Source organism: Strix uralensis, chromosome 5 (genome assembly GCF_047716275.1).
Source record: "Strix uralensis isolate ZFMK-TIS-50842 chromosome 5, bStrUra1, whole genome shotgun sequence".
NCBI classification, from domain to species: domain Eukaryota; kingdom Metazoa; phylum Chordata; class Aves; order Strigiformes; family Strigidae; genus Strix; species Strix uralensis.
In genome coordinates this window covers 84,948,367-84,966,388 of record NC_133976.1, presented here as the reverse complement: position 1 = coordinate 84,966,388, position 18,022 = coordinate 84,948,367, and the positions used below count along the sequence as shown (strand labels likewise).

At 36.9% G+C, this 18,022-nt stretch overlaps 1 protein-coding gene across 6 annotated transcripts in view; it reads left to right on the top strand.

Moving 5' to 3' along the window:
* The window catches only part of CCDC91 (coiled-coil domain containing 91), a 151,843-nt gene that overhangs the window by 35,108 nt on the left and 98,713 nt on the right, over positions 1–18,022 (top strand). For all 6 annotated transcript variants that reach the window (XM_074872061.1, XM_074872060.1, XM_074872062.1 and 3 more), the window contains 3 exons: positions 1,950–2,107; positions 5,350–5,538; positions 7,368–7,472. In XM_074872061.1, the coding sequence (XP_074728162.1) occupies positions 1,950–2,107; positions 5,350–5,538; positions 7,368–7,472 (452 nt within the window). The remainder of the gene's footprint in view (positions 1–1,949; positions 2,108–5,349; positions 5,539–7,367; positions 7,473–18,022) is intronic.

The following is an 18,022-nucleotide window of genomic DNA, read 5'->3' as shown; positions in this document are numbered from 1 at the left end:
GTGGGTTTTTTGTTTCTGCTTTTTCTTCTGCCTCAAAATGCTAAGCATTCATTACTATAACTGGAATCACTGAAAGCTCGATTTGATTATAGAAGGTTCCACATAAAACTGTATTCTCTGAAAAATGAAGTCTTATGTCTAATATTGGCTACCCCAAAATATTTGACTACCTTAAGCTTTAATCTCTGTGAGTCTCCATTCCTCATCTATATCCAGACTTAGTTTCTGTTTTTACTTTTGTGATAAATTATTTATATGTGAACTATGCCTATACTGGTGGTGATCATCACCAAAGGATGAATGCTAACTCCACATGGATCAGTGTCATCCTAGGTTTTTTTCTTATGAGCCCACAGTTTTAGTAAGAGAAACAGCTTGTCCACTCAGTCAGAATTGCCTTGCACATTATTTTAGTTGGTTTTCCATCTGTTGGAAATTGATTTCAAACTGAAATTCAGGGTATTAAGTATTATTATAAAATAGAGACTTTGCTGGTTTTTTTAGAAGCAGAAAGATCATCTTTGTCATCTCACTGTTAGTTGAACGAGCAGAGCAGGTAATGGTTATAGGAAGCTGCCTTTGTAAGTGGACATTTGTAAAGGGAGGGGGGTTTCACAGACATCTTGTGGTACTTAAAGGAAGCCTAAAAAGTCCCATTTTCAATTCTGGAGAAGAGTTTACTGGTAAAGATACAGTTGTGTCCCAGTCCTTTCTTTTGCCCTGGTTACCTAAACTGGTTCCTCTTCTGTTTGCTGAAGTATCGTCCTCTAGGCTTTTCCTCCAAGTTTCCATTTTCTGCTCAGCTTTTTTTTTTTTCCGTTTTCCCACATGTCCAAATCTACTATTGCTGCAGTTAGCATTCTGATATTTTTCTGTCTCGTGGTCTGTTTTCTTTATTCTTTTTGTTAGATGAGGTTTGCACGTTCCTCTATGTTGACCTGAATCCCAGAACTGAGAGGTAAAAAGATGGGACACAGAGCACAGGGATTCAAGGATTAGTGTGTCCTTTTGAATGCCTTTGGACCAATGTATACACTTGTTTATGTGTGCAGTATTGAACAGTGATACTGAGAGGCTGAGCCTTGCTCTGGGCTAGTGGCATCTTTTACATTTTACCAGATTTGTAACGATATTGTGAGCTGCTTTATCTAAAGCAATTGGATATACTTTTTTGTCTGCTGCAAAGGCTTACCTGGCCATATCAAAGTTTGCAGGACTTTGCCTTTAAATTAAAAACATATGCAAAGCTTTCATTCATAAACTAAATAAAAAGAAAGAAGAGAATCTTTTGTAAAAGTGCTCAAGTTTCTGTTGTGCCAGGTTGATAATGATGATCCACTGTTCAGGATTTTTATGGTATAACTGGAGACTGCTAGGGAAGAGCTCTCACTCCAGTATAATTTACACTTAAGTTTTATTAGCTAGAGAGTTACTTAGTTTGTTATCTTCTGATCTCTTATAAAATGTAAAACTGCTTTTATCATGTGTCTTTGTAAGCTGTTTGTACATGTCTTCTAAGACAGCTAAGGATTTTTTTTACCTTTAAAATTTATAAAACTTAGGAAAATGTAAGTACAGTTTTACGGTTGACTTCAATTGATTAAAGGTCATGCTGAAGCTGAAAGGTTATGTGAATGGAAAGAGACAAAGTTAAAACTCCTGTTTTTGATGTCAGTTGTCTTGTGAAACCTCTGTGTAGGTTACAAGTCTAAATTTAGTGTGTCTGTACAATTTTGAATGTCCTTAAGTTGATTATTCTCAAAAATACAGGAACTTTGGAATTATTTTTCAGTGCAATTAGATTAAGAGGTATATAACCTTACATTAGTATGACTATCCTTGTTGCTAGTGTGACAAGTTTTGCTAGGCATAGGTTTCAGAAACAGAATTAATTTTTGAATGCTGCTTCATATTGTGTGTGTGTTTTCTGGTTGTATTCCTTGCATTAGTATCTGAAGTCCATATATCTCCTGATGTTCTTCTGGAGCGCTCTGTGCCTTCTTCCTGCCTGGTTCCTTCTGACTCATTCAGTTTATCAAGTGATAATGTGGCAACAGCTATTCAAACAGCCAACAATATTATAAAGCCAGCTGTTCTCGAAGAACAGGTAAAACCACAATTTTTGTGTTTCAGTATGAGAACTTGATGTGTTAAATATCTTAGCATTGTATCTTTTCTGTGCAAACTTAGATTGAATTGTCTTTTAAGAGCAAAAGGTCCTTGGATTTCTGTGATACAGACTTTGAAGGAAAATAATTTTTAAATTATGTTTAAATTCTATAACTGGGAGACACCATACTACTTTGGTGTGGACTGCAAAAGAGATAATTGTGTTAAAGAGTTATTAAAAGTTAAAAGCACGCTGATAGCGCTAGGCATGAAAGTAGGAAGCAACAGCAGGAATGTTCTCTAAAAAAATTGTTACGTTAAAGCTATAAAGACTACAGCTATAATTGTTTTTCTCAAGTGGTTTTAGGATTAGAGAATTAAGCTTTAATCTTTACTTAATTAGAATTAATTTTAGTTTTATTTTTTATTATATTCTACTTTATTTTTTCCTCCCGTTACTTTTAAAGTTGATTTTTTAATTTTTTTTTTTTTTTGATCTGGCAGAGCCCTAGTTGTGCAATCATGTTCTCTCCTTGTGACTGCAATACTGCTGAGAACTGATCTTAGCTTCTTTTTGGAGGGTGAAAGTGTTCAGTTTTTAACTAAATGATTAGGTGAGCAAGGAAGGGAAAATAATTTCTTCCTGGAGTTTAGCAGAGGAATGCTAGATTGCTGTGGACGAGAATTCAGTTTACCCTCTGAAGTGAATTTTTATTGAGATTGATTGCAGTGACGCCTATTTGAACAAGTTTATTCATTGTAAAGTTCCTTGTTTCAGGATGCATAATAGTATATAATTGAATTAGAAAGTGCTCGTCTCTTTCTCTGAAGCCGTCAATATTTTGGAGTGGTTTGTGACCCTCCTGTTTTCAGCACTTACTTGGTTAATTATTCTTCAGGTAGTCTCATCAAGTCCTAGGGCTACTCGTGGTGAAGGTTGAATTTCATGATTAAGTCAAATTTCCATAATCTGACCATTTAAAAGCATTTCTCTAGAGCTATTTAAACAAATTGTACAAAATACTTGTTTTGACTAAACTGACTCTTATTGGTTTTCCTTTTAGCAACATCTGTATGTTCACACTTCCAGAAAGACTGTGGCTAATACAGCTCCGGTAGTTCAGTCTTACTAATGAATTAGTAACTGTTTTGTATTTGTTCCCAGGCTAATGTTCTGGGGAAAGCCTATAAAAAGCGAAGAGACGTGCCCAGATGCAAATGATATGAGAGAAATTTTCTTAGAAATCCAAAAGTTGTGTTTTTTTTTTTCTTGAGAGGGGAGAGTGTTTGTTTTCTTTTTTGACTGATGCCAGCCAGGGTCATTTTCTGTGTTGAAAACTCTTCATCTGCCTCTTTGACAATGTTTTGATACATAAATTTTTATTCCTGGCAGGATGATCAAAATATGCTTTTCTTCAGCCACAACACATCCTACCCTTTTTGATTTTGGCTGACACTGAAATGTGAATAGCCTGTATCCTTCCTTGTTTGACCCAGGCCAGCAATTTTAGCTTGTGTATTCTCTGGAAAGAAAACTTTGGATATTCCAAAATACTAAGGCTTAGGTGTATTTTTTTAAAACTACAAAGTCATTTGGTTAGGTAATCTTACTAAAAATAAGATATACACTTTATTACTTCTGAATAACTATGTGTGCAAATTCTAGTTGTAGGCCATGTTTCCGTTTTTCTCATCTTGTTCTGGTCAGCTACTGACAGACACATGGTTCCATAAATTCTCTGTTTAATGCAGGAAATGCAAACTAAAGAATACAACATTAGCAAGCGTTACTAAACACTTGCTTGTTGTTGAGAGGAGGTCCTTTAACATTATTTTGAAATGGAGATCAGACTTTGCACTTTTGGATGAAACTGAAGGAAAATGGTGGGCATAAAACTATCATAAAATATTCTTACACCTGTTGAAAGAGGATATTGGGAGAACTGTATTCTTCTATAACTGTATCTCCAGAACCTTTTGAGGATTCATGTTAAATAAACCTCAACATTTCAGGTTCCAACATCACAATTTTTGGCAGTGCCAGACTCTAATCTTGAGTAGTACTCAGAAGTACAATTAGCACATCTAGCTTCTCTTTGCTTCTTACAGAAGGGGAATTCAGAGCACAAATTGCAGTTTTCTCTGTAGCTGTTTTGTCTACTGGACCTTTTGTATCCATGTACAGTCAAGATCTCAGCTATTTTTGTTTCCTTCTTTCATTGAATCCTTTGAGAGATATTTATTGAAAAATAATGTATTATTTAAGTGTCTGTTTGGAATAAAAGGTATTAAGGGAATGGATAAATCAGGTCAGTCAAACCTCTTTTAATAAACACATTGAGATGTTTCTTTCGCCACCCCTCCCCAAATCTCAAGTGCTCTTGGCTCTCAAATTGTTGTTGAAAAAGTGGCAGCTGAAATTAATTTACCAGCTTCTTCCTTTGAAGTTCCTTTGCTGTGATATAAACAAGTTTTTGACTTTTTCTTTTTTTTAAGAAGGGGAAAAAAAAGCTTTGGCTTTTGTTAATTATACCACAAAATATTTTAAACCTCACTTAATTTATTTTTGTGCTTTTCTGAAAATATGGGCTTATTATCAGTGTTTCATCTGTTTGGGTTGTGTATTCTAGAAGCCTCCATCTCAGTTTTTGTACTTCTACAGTTCACTGAAATAGCATTAACTAAATGTTGTAGACATGTCCCAATTACTCTTATTCTGTTGGTCTAGCCTCAAGATGAGATATTTATTTTAGCGCAAAAGATTTGTATTCCCTTTCCATGGCTACTGTTTGCAGTCTGCATTGGGTGAAAACATTGAGTGCCCAATCCAAGGAGAGTTTATTTCCCTGTAAGCCTGATGCTTTGAGACAGATGATTCAGTTTTACTTCTGTCTCTTCTCACCTCTTTTGAGTATTTTGACATCACTGGAAACCGAGGTATCTGTTCCATCCTCCTTCTTAAAGCCTTCTCCTTAAGTATTCTTGAAAAGCAGCTGAGATCAAAAGGATTGATGTGAATCCATCTAGAATTACTAGCTACTGTTCCACTGTTGGAGCTTTCTTTTTGGCCAGCACATCCTACATATGACAGTTTGCATGGCCAGTTTCAGAGAAGTGTGGTTTCAAAAATGTAACCTTAGTATTTACAGTTCTTAAGTTCTGTAATGTCATCTGGAAATGAAATTCTACTTGACTGGAATGTTAAATTTCCTTTACCATTTTGTTTTTTGTATGAATTAGATTCAAGCAGATATTCCAGTCGCCTCTTTGAATGCGGTCGAAGACAAGACTTTGGTTACATCACCTATTGCTTTGGCTGATGCTGAGACACAGAGAACAAATGAACCAAAGAGCTACCTTCAACAAGCTGTTGCAAACCTAGAAATCAAGCTTTGCACTGCTGAAGAAGAAAAATTAAAAATTAAAAAGGTATGAATAGTTTTTTTAATGAAAGTGTTTGGCATTTACATAGGATTTAAGTATAGTGGGAACTGGTAGTGATTTGCAATGCATTTTTTGTAGCCAAATTCCAGATAAATAGACCCAATTTAGCCAAAATACTTTTTTTTTTTTAACATGTCTGATATCTATTTTAGGCAGAATTTTTCTAAAGTTTCAGGAAAAAAATTATTTTTTTCCTGGAGGGGAAAAACAAACAAATAAACAAAAGACAAGTTTTCTTAGCATGGAGCCGTGTGTTTAGATGGTGTAGTGATTGCCCCATGTTTTGGGAGTGAGTGTGTGGTCACTGAAGTTGAAAATGCCTTTGGCTCTCTGTATGAACATAATACATCACATTTTTTTTTTTTTTTTTTTTTTTCCTGGCAGCTCTGGTAACTAAATTCTTCATATTCCTTCTGATCTGAATATGAAACAGGGCTATGCCTGTAGTTATGTGTCTGAGTTAGCAAAAGGTCACTGAGGCATGGGAGAATAAGTTAAACTTCTGCTATTCTTAATACCGTTCTTTGATAGCTATCAAGGTGTGCTCAGGAAGGAGGAAATGGCTTGTTGGAAATGAAAATGAGGATTAGTATCTAGAGCCAAAGATGAAGAGATCAGTTTCTATCTCTACAGTTGAATCAAAGCCTTTGAATCTCGAGAACTGTTTTTATTATTTCATCCAAAAGCAGGATTGAACTAAGCAGACCTGCTCTTTCTGTCCTCCTTCTGACCCTCTCAGTTGGGCCTTTGTTTGAATAGCTGTACAGTGATCTGGCAGGTCATTTGTTTCTATACTGGCTTCCTGCATGGCTGCAGAAATAGTTGTTCTTGAGCAACTGAAAGGGTGCCAACAGCTTATGTATAATAGAAATTAGTTTGGTAGGAGCAACAGCTGCATTAAAAAAAAATTATAATTATTTGCTACACAAAGAGCTAAAGATTTTTAAGTTTATTCTCATTAGTGTCATTCTCCTTCCTCTTTATTGGCTCAGGTTGGGCAGGCTTCTAGACTGGCTCTCTGCAAGATCACACAATATTTTAAAATTTTATTAATTTTGGAGATGTAGGGCTGTATGTAATGAGATTTCTGCCTTTTTAGTGAAGCCATTTGCTATAAGTACATTTAATATGCTGCTTTTCAAATGCAGAAAGGCAAAACAAGCTATTAAAAATATGGAAATAATTAAAATAGAATAGTTCCAGTTGGAAGGGACCTACAACAATCACCTGGTCCAACTGCCTGAGCACTTCAGGGCTCACCAAAAGTTAAGGTTAAGGGCATTGTCCAAATGACTCTTAAACAGTGATGGGTTTGGGGCGTCCACCACCTCCCTAGGAAGCCTGGTCCAGTGTTTGGAGACACTCTCAGTAAAGAAATGCTTCCTAATGTCCAGTCTGAACCTCCCCTGCTGCAGTTTTGAACCATTCCCACATGTCCTGGCACTGGATCCCAAGGAGAGGAGCTCAGCACCCCCCTGTCCACTTCCCCTCCCGAGGAAGCTGTAGAGAGCGATGAGGTCGTCCCTCAGCCTCCTCCAAACTAGACAAGCCCAGTGACCTTAGCTACTTCTCATAGGACATGCCTTCCAGGACATGCCTTTGGTTTTAAATACCTTGTACTTCTTGAAAATATTGTCTCAATTTAAAGACTGCAATCAGAGTTTTCTTGGACAGCCCTTTATCTCGGTGTATATTATGACAGCAGATGTCATAGTCTTAAGAAATAAAATGAGTTGGAATGATTAATTGAATCTGTATTTTCACAATTTGCAAACGTTTGTAACCTCATGTATTTTGTTTTGTAAACTTCATAGGAATTAGAATATTTACTGGAAAAACATAGTATTCTGGAAATGGATTTCTTGAAGGAAAAAAAAGAAAAAGTAATTTCACATCAAGATCATTACAAGACACTCCAGGTAATTTCTTTCATGTAGCATCTTTTTTTCAGGAGGGTTTTGTATAGAGTATATTTATGTCCAACAAATACTCTGTTAAGTATCTACAGGCCTGCTTCTTTGACTTTGAAGAATTTCTAAGGTCTTTAGCATGACTTTTGACATTAGCAGCAATATAGGTTTAATAGGCCACTTGCGTAAGTACATTATTTTCACAGAATCATCTAGGTTGGAAAGGACCTTGAAGATCATCTCGTCCAACCATTAACCTAGCATTGGCAGTTTCCAGCTGCACCATATCCCTCAGAGCCATGTCAACCCTACTCTTAAACACCTCCAGGGATGGGGACTCCACCACCTCCCTGGGCAGCCCATTCCAACGCCCAACAACCCATTCTGTAAAGAAATACTTCCTAATATCCAGTCTAAACCTTCCCTGGCGCAACTTGAGGCCATTCCCTCTTGTCTTATCACTCATTACTTGGTTAAAGAGGCTCAGATCACTCATCCTTATTATGATCTATCTCATAGTACAGATGAAAACCACTTTGCACAGTAGATGTGTGTTTAACAGTATGACTTAGCATATTCTAGTGTAGCTATAGCCTGTTATTTGTAAAGTATTAGCTGCCTTGAATATGGAATAGTTTGTGTTGCATAATAAAAATCTGTAAACTGTAATGAGGTGCTAAACAATGGAATTGAAATAGCTTCCATTGCGAAAATCAATATTGTTCATTAAATACATGTGTGAAGTTTCACATACAAGACAAATTTTTCACTGAAGTTTTCAGTCTTCTTCCAGTGTTATTGCAGAACAAACTAAATATTACAGACTTGCATCATTTCACAGTTTTCTTGTTGGTAAGTCATCTTCACTTATTTTTTTTGCTGCTGTGGATGGTTTTTAAGTAGCTACTACATTGTCTCCCATTTGTACTTAAGGGTTGCTGTAATAATTTGTATTGAATTCCTGGCTGCAGTACTTCCTTGAACTTATGATAATATCTGATTTTATTTTTTCTTATGTGTGTAACTTCCTACTCAATGAAAGAAATGTTTGCTTAGCTATGATATAAAAATAAGTTTTGCTTAAAAATGTTCTGATTTATGGAGTATCATACTGGCTGAAGTTAATGTTCATCATAAACTCTTTGATAATAGAATTAGTGGATTTTATTTTTTAATACTTTCACGATACTCCTCAAGCAGAGGTATTTAAGTAGTGGAAGTGTTACTGAGGTTCACAAGTACCAGTCTGTCTGTGTCATACCTCTTTGAGTCAGGTACTACAGTTTTCAAGAACGGCAATGAAGGGTCATAACCTTTAACTTACTTTGTACAAAAAACTCATGTATTTCCTCTTGTCCTCTGGATATAGCCAGAATCAAATCAGAGAAGAAAAGTGAGTCATGCTTCTAAGATCTGACAGTTAAAATTACTTTCATGAAACTCGAATATTGGATGCCTTCTCTTAGTACAGCTTTTAATGCCAATTCCTTTTGTCTTTCTCTTTTGGCTCCTACAACGTTAGGGTCAACACCTGTGGCCACACACTGAGTAAATCTGGCAGCTACACAGTACAGATGTCTGTCTCACTAGCATTTCTTTTTCCAGTAGAAACAGCTGGTTATTAGTGCTGTTGACTTGAAGAAGCTTAAAAGCAGACTATAATGGTGACTCTGACATAGCTTTGGGAACTCTCAGGATAAGACTTCCAACTGAACTGGTTCTGGCATCCTAGGCTGTAGGTGTGCATTGACTTAATTCCTCTTAAATGAAATTTCTATGTTAATATTTGAGTATAATATGTAAAACAAAGGCCTCATGAGATGGTTCTAACAGCTTTTTACATGAGCATGCATTATTTCATGCACCTTTATAGTTACTAATTAACTGACTTCTGGCATGTGTGAGGAATTCTCAAAAGCTGGTTTGGAGTTAGATCTTTAACAAGGTGATATTTAGATTAGACTCTTTTTTTTTTTGTGGAGTCATCATGCTTAGTTCTGAGACAAGATTTCATCAATCTTTGTCAATTAAGACAGTAATTTATTTTCTTTTCGTCTTTTCCTATTTATTTCTACCTCAGTCAGGGTGACAGTTATGTGACCACAGTTTTGTTGTCACAAAATTGTTTCAATAAAATACGCTTTCAGGTTTTTTAAATATAAAAAAAAAAAATATTTTGAAAGGCAAGGTAGGAACATAAAGCCTATTACAGACGTTTTCTCTGAGTTGGGTTAACATGCTGAAGTGACTTGTGTTCTAGACTACTCACAAACTTTCTTCATTGTAGGTGTGAAAAAAGCTTTATAGTTAATTTGATAGTACTGAGAATGGAAGCATTGAAGGGGAGCAATAATCACTGTTCCTATTTGGGGGGGGGGCGGGGGGGCAGAATTCCAAGCCTTTGGTATAGTGTTAGCATTTATCCAATGCACGACAATGGAGTGTTACCGGATTTATGCTTGTGTAAAAGAGAAAAATAAAAAGTTCTGTGTTTCATCTAAATAAAATTAACTTTAAAAATATCAAGACTGAACAGAGCACATAGTATTTTTACATTCTTAATGTTGTTTCCATATGCTACTACAAGAACCAGGGACAGTAAAGGGGCAGCAGTGGGTTCATAAATAGAATAAACAAATTGCTATTAACTAGTATTATAGAGCTGTTTGGATGTTTAATGCAATGGTCTCTTTGAGATCTTGAATTCATACAAGCTGGTAAAATCAGAGTTAGGACTCCCACTTTCCTGCTTTGGTGTTTGTAGTATTTAAGAGGCAGAATAATATACTGTAATTCTAACTTCTTTACATACAAAATGTAGCTGAGTTAAAATTGCTGTGGAAAGTATAATTTTAGTTTTCTTGACTTGTATGTAACGTTGCAACTGTAAAGTTGCATAAATGCAATGTTAGCCTCATTCCTTGTTTATGTAGACAGGAAGAAAATGGGTGCAAAGGTATGTCTGATTTTTTTCTTTTTTGTCAGTATATCAGTCTTATTTTTTTCCCTTTTTTGATCACATAGTCGTATATATTCATCTCAACTTGTAACACCTCAGCTCTTCTCTAAATGTGAGGTGTTGCATATTTTCAAGACATTTAGTGCTAGTAGGTAATACATGTTTTTGACTATAACGTAGAATTAGTGCTCATTTTAATCCTATAAAGCTAAAATTTTGCTGCAGCCCCATTGCAATATCCTGTAGAAATGAATAAATGCTGCATTTTAAAACTACCAAACCTCAATTTGTGATATAATGAAAAACCATTAATAGCTAAATGAATACTCCTGTTTAGTAGGTGATGTTCCCTTATTTGCAAATCAGAGAGGGAACATTTAATTTGAGAAGGGAAAATAGTGCCCGGGTTCTAGCACTCTCAGTAGGAACTTAATTGTTTAGACAGACTGTTTAGCTGATAAGACTTCTGATGTTTGGTCTATCTACAGACAACTGGTTTTGATGATTCACTAAGAACTGGATCATACTTTTCCTTCCCTATTTCTTTGATTTACCACACAGTCACATTTGAAGCAGTACTGCATCACTGCTGGAAAATTCTAGTTGCGGTTATACACATTTTTTCCCATCATCAACCCTTTCTGGAAGTTAAGCAGGCTGTTTTTTTGAAGAACAATATAGTTGATGTGGTGTGATCTTTCTTTTTGAAATAGACTCTTTTTTTCTTTTGGCAACTGACATCTCTTCTTCTAACTTAACAAATGTATAGTTGTTTTGAAAGCACCAAAAATGTTTTCTTTTAGAATCCTTTGTTTCTGTTCCACCTATTTTTTTTAGGGAAAGTCTTTTTAAGTTTTTATTGAAAAAGTGACTTTAATATGCTTATTCTATTTAACGATATTCCTGTTGTTGCAAAAAGTCATGATTAAAAATGAATTAACTTAGTACTAATTTCATTTTGAATGATATTTTTGTGTGTAAAAAAGCAGGTCAGATAGACTCCCTGTTCAAATGATGTTTTAGAAAGGTAAGAGAGGAAGCTTATACTGAAGAAAACATTGCCAGATTTGTATGTAATGATCCAAAGAAATTTCAGTAGATCATGCAGTAACACCTAGCTTGGATTAAATGACATGGTAACCTAAGCACTAGGTATTAGATGTTGTTTCATTTTTTTATTTCTGTAACTGTTGATGTTTGGGGATTTTTTCCTTTGAGTACCTGTGCAAATGCCACATTTAAATTATAAAGCTTCAGGTTATGGGGAAAAGACTTTGTGTAGTTAAGTAAAGATACAAGGTAAAGCTGAGATTTTGAGCTAGTTTCTTACCTCCTAATTTTAAGGGATGAGTTTATTTTTCTTCTGATCAATATTGCCTGTTTATTTCGGGTTTTTTTATATATTGGACCCATATATTGCCCACATTCATATAAAACAATGCATACTTAGTCATGTCTGTCTCCTTGTTTTTTGAGATGATGCTTTAAAACCTTAAAATACTTTGTAAGGTATGTAAGAATTAAAATTGTATGTTAATATGCAATTTTGCCTTTAAATTAAGTAGAATTGTACAAACAGTGGTTTTGATGTACTTATAATTTAGGACTGAACATAATATGAATCTCAAAAATGTCACCTAATGCATGTAAAATTTGTTTGTGTTCATAAGGTGTTGAAAAAGGGATGTTAAATAATGTAGCTTAATGTGATAATGTCCGATTTTATGTGTATGGATCCTTTTGATTTTTTTCCTTTTTTTTTTTTTAGTGTTTAAAAGGATGTGTCTGAACTGTTGCCCCGCCTTCATGTAGTTTTTTGCATTCAGAATTGAATTAAGCTTCATAATATTTCATAACATATCTTAAGATATTTGATTTTTGGATTCAATGTCATAGTAATCTCAATATTAATGAAATAAATGGCTGAATAAGTAAATACTACCTCTAGTGGTTACATGCTAAACTTCCTATAATGAAAAAAATTTCTCTTGGAGGAGAGTTGGCATTACCTTTTTGCGATTCCAAGAACAAGAAAGAAAATAACTAATTTTGTCCTGATGATGGCAAAATTCAGTTTTGCAATGATGACAGAAGATGTTCCAAAGTCGGGATGTTGGTTGCTGAGAAGGGTAAAGCAGCTTTGGACAGCTGTGGTTTTGAGGGATGAAAGTTCAGTGATGTTCCAAGAAAGGGAGGGAGGACAGCAGTTAAAAGTGAATAGAAGATGCTAATAGGGATTGAGGAGTGGGAAGTTAATCGTAGATATCGCCCCTCCTCACTACTCCCAAACTGATCTTGTCCAAGAAAGGGCTAGGTACTTCTTAAAAGGGACCTTGTCCTGTTAGGGTGATGCCATGTGGTGACGTGTACACAGGATGGCTGGTGTGCTTAGGGCACAGATGACTGTTAGTTACAGGTAACTCTTCTGGTTTGCGCCTTTCCTAAAGCACTTCTTCCTTCTCAGTTCCCTGCACCATTGGATTTTTGCCCCCTCTTCCTTCTCTGTTTTTATTGCTTCTTCTATTTCTCCACTTGTTCCTGACCTTGCTTACCTAATGCATAAACGCAGCCCTTCTGTGCTTTCCATGTGCCTTCACCTCTTCCTTTCTTATCCAGTGTTGACAACTGGGGAGTATAATTTTGCCTCTAATATAGGTGCTTCCCAGCACTTAAGAAGAACAACCACCTTGGGGTCTCTAACTTCCCTGTCCTCTGTATGTTGTTGATACAGGAACGCTGCCCATTTCTAGTCAGTGCTAGACCTACAATATGTGATCCATCAGCTGCCCGTATTGGGAGGAGTCTCGGTGGCTGAAACCCGAGGACACAAGAGAAATCTGAAATGCACATCTTCCTTGAATAATAAACCTGTTCATGTTGACGATAGGAAGGGATAGAAAGGTGTTGAAGTTTGTGTATTTGGAGTGAACATATGATCCAGAGAGAAAGCTTCCTGTTCTGGAAGACCCCTGTATTATGCTTTTAATGTACATAAGCAATCTTGCCCTTGTATGAACATTTATTTCCTAAAGTAACTTCAAGAAGCAATCTTGAAGTTGGATGTCTAGCAAAACAATCTCTTGGAAGCACTTACAGTTGAAGTGACAGGGTGGAATGGTCATGTTTCCTAACGCTAGTTGGCCATATGATGACTAAATTTTGTATCCTGTATTGGAAGATAAACATTTCTTTGGAGGAAGTATTCCCTGTTTGTGAATACTCTAGTAAATATAGTGTACCCCCATGCAAACGGATATGTCTCTATCCTGTTTTGATAAAGAGACCAATTTTTCTATTTGTGTGGGTAGCTCTTGGGGAAGAAAATAATGATAGTGATGGAAGATAACATCCAAGAATTTGTCTGTTGCCATTATACTGAACCTAAAGTACAGCATGGGTAATCATGCTCTTTCTTCAAACTTCAGTTCACCTTTGACATTAATTTTGATCATTTTGACTGCAAAGGTTATCTCCATTCCAGACAAACTGATGAAGCAGGGGCTGACACATTTACTTCTGTTTGCAAGCTAAGTATACCTTGATGTGTTTTACTACAACAAATATGTGAACTTGGTGATTGAAGGGAAGAAATTATTTATGCTTTTCTGACATGTTTTCTCCCCAGCATCTCTATATAAACTTAAGAGAAAAGTTATTGTTTTCCTTTACTGAAAGGTGATAGTGTAGAAGAATGCTTATAGGGAAAAAAGAAACATAGCTGTAGCCTGTTTTGTGCTATAGTTTCAATTAGATTTTAAATAATTTCACCTTAACTTCAGATTGGAGAAGGAGGGTTGAAAATATGGACTGAGCCATAGGTCGTGAAACATATTTTCTCTTCTTGAGCTGGCTCTGGAGATTTAGGGGTGACTGACATCTCTGGATTGTCTAAACAGCAAAAATACCATACTGCTTTGCTGTGTTTCCTATTTGTGTTTCTGAACTATTGGAGTAGGTTAAACATAACTGCTTCTATGCTTGCACATGAGCTGTGTTGAACCGGTTTAATGACCATTTCAGTTTTGCCTCACATGGACACTAGAAATAACATAAGGAATTTTAAGATAATCTACCTGGGACTTTAAATGGGAATTGATTAGCTAATTCACACAAGAACCTTCATAAATCTCTCAAATCTGAAAATGTCTTGTATCTCTTAATGGAAACTGCAGACTTACAGTTGGTTCAGAGTCTTTGGCCTGGAGTAAATGATATCTGGTGTATTGCTGTGACTGATTGCTGCTTTTGATTGCAACATTAGCTGTAAAGCAGACATGTAAGCTCAGTGCTACTTTGTTTAATTAATAAATATGAGTCAAAAGGTGAGTCACAGAAAGCATCTGATGGTATTTGACAGTTACGTCAATGGTATATTTTTCCTATGACGCTTTATAGTGAGCTTTTTGCTTCCCTTATATATCAGTTCTTAGTTTGAAAAATACTGTTCTAAAATTAATTGTGACAAAGTAGAAAAAATCCATCTGAAACATTTATTTCATTCACAGAATCATTGCAGTTGAAAGGGACCTCTCGAGATATGGTTGCCACAACATTCTTGCCTCAAAATTGGAGAGATACAGATTTGATGTATGGACTATCAGATTCATAAGGAATTGGCTGGATGACCGTATCCAAAGAGTTACAGTTCAATGTTCAAATGGAAACCAGTAACAAGTGGTTACCCCTCAAGGGTCCATACTAGGACCAATACCATTTAATATCTTCATTAATTGCATAGTGGGATTGAGTACACCCACAGCAAGTTTGAGGTTGACACCAAACTGAGTCATATAGTCAGTACACTGGCTGGACTAGTTGTCTACCATTGTCCACAAGGTTCTTTTCTGCAAAACTGCTTTCCTGTCATTTGATCTTCAGTGTGTACTGGTACATGGAGTTATTCCTGCTCAGGTGCAGCACTTAGCATTTCCCTTTGTTAAACTCCAGCCTGTAAGGACCCAGTGAATGGCAGGGTGATCAGGTATATCACCACTTCCTCCCAGCAAACTTCTGTCCCAAAATCCAGGTCATTAAAGAAGACGTTAGTATTGGCCCCAGTATCAACCCATGGGGTACACCACTTGTCACTAGGTGGACTTTTGCCACTGTTCCTAACCTCTGGATGAAGGCATTCAGCCAGTTTGAAGTCCACCTCACTGTCCACTTATCTAACCCATACTTTGTGAGCTTGTCTATAAGGATGTTATGGGGGACAGTGTCAAAAACCTTGCTAAAGTAGAGATAAACAACATCCACCACTCCTATCATAGAAGGCTATCAGGTTGGTTAAGCATGATTTTCCCTTCGTAAATCCATGATGACTAAACCTTCTTGTCTTTCATGTGTCTGGAAATGGTTGCTCCATCACCTTCCTGGGGACTGAGGTGAAGCTAATGGGCCTCTTTCCTGCCCTTCTTGAGGACAGGCATGACATTTGCTTTCTTCCAGTCCTTGGGAACCTTCTCTGATCACCATGATCTTTCAAAGATAATTGAGAGGGGCTTCACAATGGCATCAGCCAGTTCACTCAGCGCTTGTGGCTGCATCCTGGTAAGGCACCACGGACTTGTTTAAGTCCACTTTGTTTTAATGTTCCCTAACCTGATTGCCTTTCTTGCTCCAGACTTTCCCTTGAGTCTCAGGGGGCTGAGATTCCTGAAGACCAGTCTTACCAGTAAAAAATGGGTCAAAGAAGGCATTTTTCTTGTCCTTTGTCTCCAGGGTCCCTGCCCCACTCAGCACTGAGTTCACTCTGTTAACACTCTTGTGAAGTCCTTTCTTGTAGCCTTTCATGTCCCTAGCCAGATTCAGAACCAAGTGGGCTTTGGTTTTCTTAACACCATCCCTAAATGCTTGGAAAGCAGCTCTGTGTTCCTTCTGGGTCACCTGCTCCTGATTCCACCTCCCGTACACTTCCTCTTTATGCCAGAGTGTAATGAGCAGCTGCTTGTTCATCCATGCAGGTGTCCTGCTGCTTTTGCTTGATTTCCTGCTTGTCACAATGGACCATTCCTGAGCATGAAGCTGATAATCCTTGAATAGCAACCAGATGTCTTGGAGCCCTTTTTCTAGGGTTATATCTCACGGGATTCTTCCAAGCAGACCCTCAAAGAGACCAAAGTCTTCTCTCCTGAAGTCCAGTGTGGTGATCCTGCTTTTTGCCCTGCTCCTTCCCTTCTCCTGAAGGTCACTGCAGCCAAGGCAGGCTGCCACTGATCTTCACATCCCCAGACAGTCCTTCCATCTTTTTAAGTATCGGGCCTGACAGAGTGCCTCAGAAATTGCTCCTCAGTCATCTGCGTTAGGAATTTGTTATCAATGTGCACCAGGAATCTCCTGCGTTGCTGTGTTGCCACTCCAGCAAATACTGGGCTGGATAATGTCCCTCATGAGGACCAGGGCCTGTGAATGTGAGGCTTCTTCCTGTTGTCTGAAGAAGGCCTCATCTACATCATCTTCCTGTAGACCGTCTGGTCTATACCAGACAGATGCAGCAATGTCTGCTATGCTGGTCTGCCTGCTAATCTTGACCTGAAAGTTCTTTACTGATCACCTACCCCAAAACAGAGCTCCACATGTTCCAGCTGCTCTCTCACATAAAAGGCAGCAAACTGTCGTCATCTTCCTGGTCTTTCCTTCCAGAAGAGTGCATTTATGGTTCTGGAAAAGGTGTTCTGCAGGAGATTGGAAACAGGTCTTGGAGGTAGGTGCTTTTTGTGGCTGGAGTACTAGAAAATGTATGTTTTCTTACAAAACTAATATATGACTTACATCCTGTTAAATACCATCTTCTAAGAAAATATTTAGGTTGGGTTTAGGTGCAGACATAGAGGAGACAGAATGCTAATAATGAAAAATAGGTGTGAAAAAAAGTTATCTACTGTACCAGCAACTAAATTTATAAATGAGATTCCAGGAAATTTCACAGGTCACAGCAGGGTTTAAAATTATGGAACACTGAAAATGGGGGGGGGGGTCAGAAAAGGCACTTTCACAGATAGCAATGCATCTTTTTGCTGAACTGTTAAAGGTATTTATGGATATGGCAACAATCCCTTGCCCACCTCTTTTTCAAGTTTGTGCCAGATACCTCACGTTTATTTCTTCACCTTTTAAATTTTTTTTTCAATGTTACGCTATGTACTCTTCTTTCAGACACTCATTTTTATTCAAAGTCTCTATTTAATTAATAATTTCAGAGCTGTTTATCTTTTGGCCTGTTTTTTTTTCCCCAGTTTTGATGTCGTCTTTCCTCTAAATTATTTTTCCACAGTATGAGGAAAAAAAACCTTTTTTTATTTCTGTTAGGAAAGGATTCTTCTCCCTCGCGTTTATGTTTTCCTCTTAAATTCTGTTTTCATGAATTATTGTCTTGTTTCAGAATGATTAATTAGAAGAGTGGGTATAAGACTAAGCATGCTAATTTTGTTTTAAAATTATGCTCTGTTCAAATATACCTCTATTACACTATTGTGCTGTTACATTGAATGCCTAGCTTACCTTGTACTGTTGTATTCAGTTACAGTCATATAGCATGCCTAGCACTTATTCTTTTACAGTTATGTGCCTCCCTTGGCTCTCTGTTTTTAAAGATATGCAA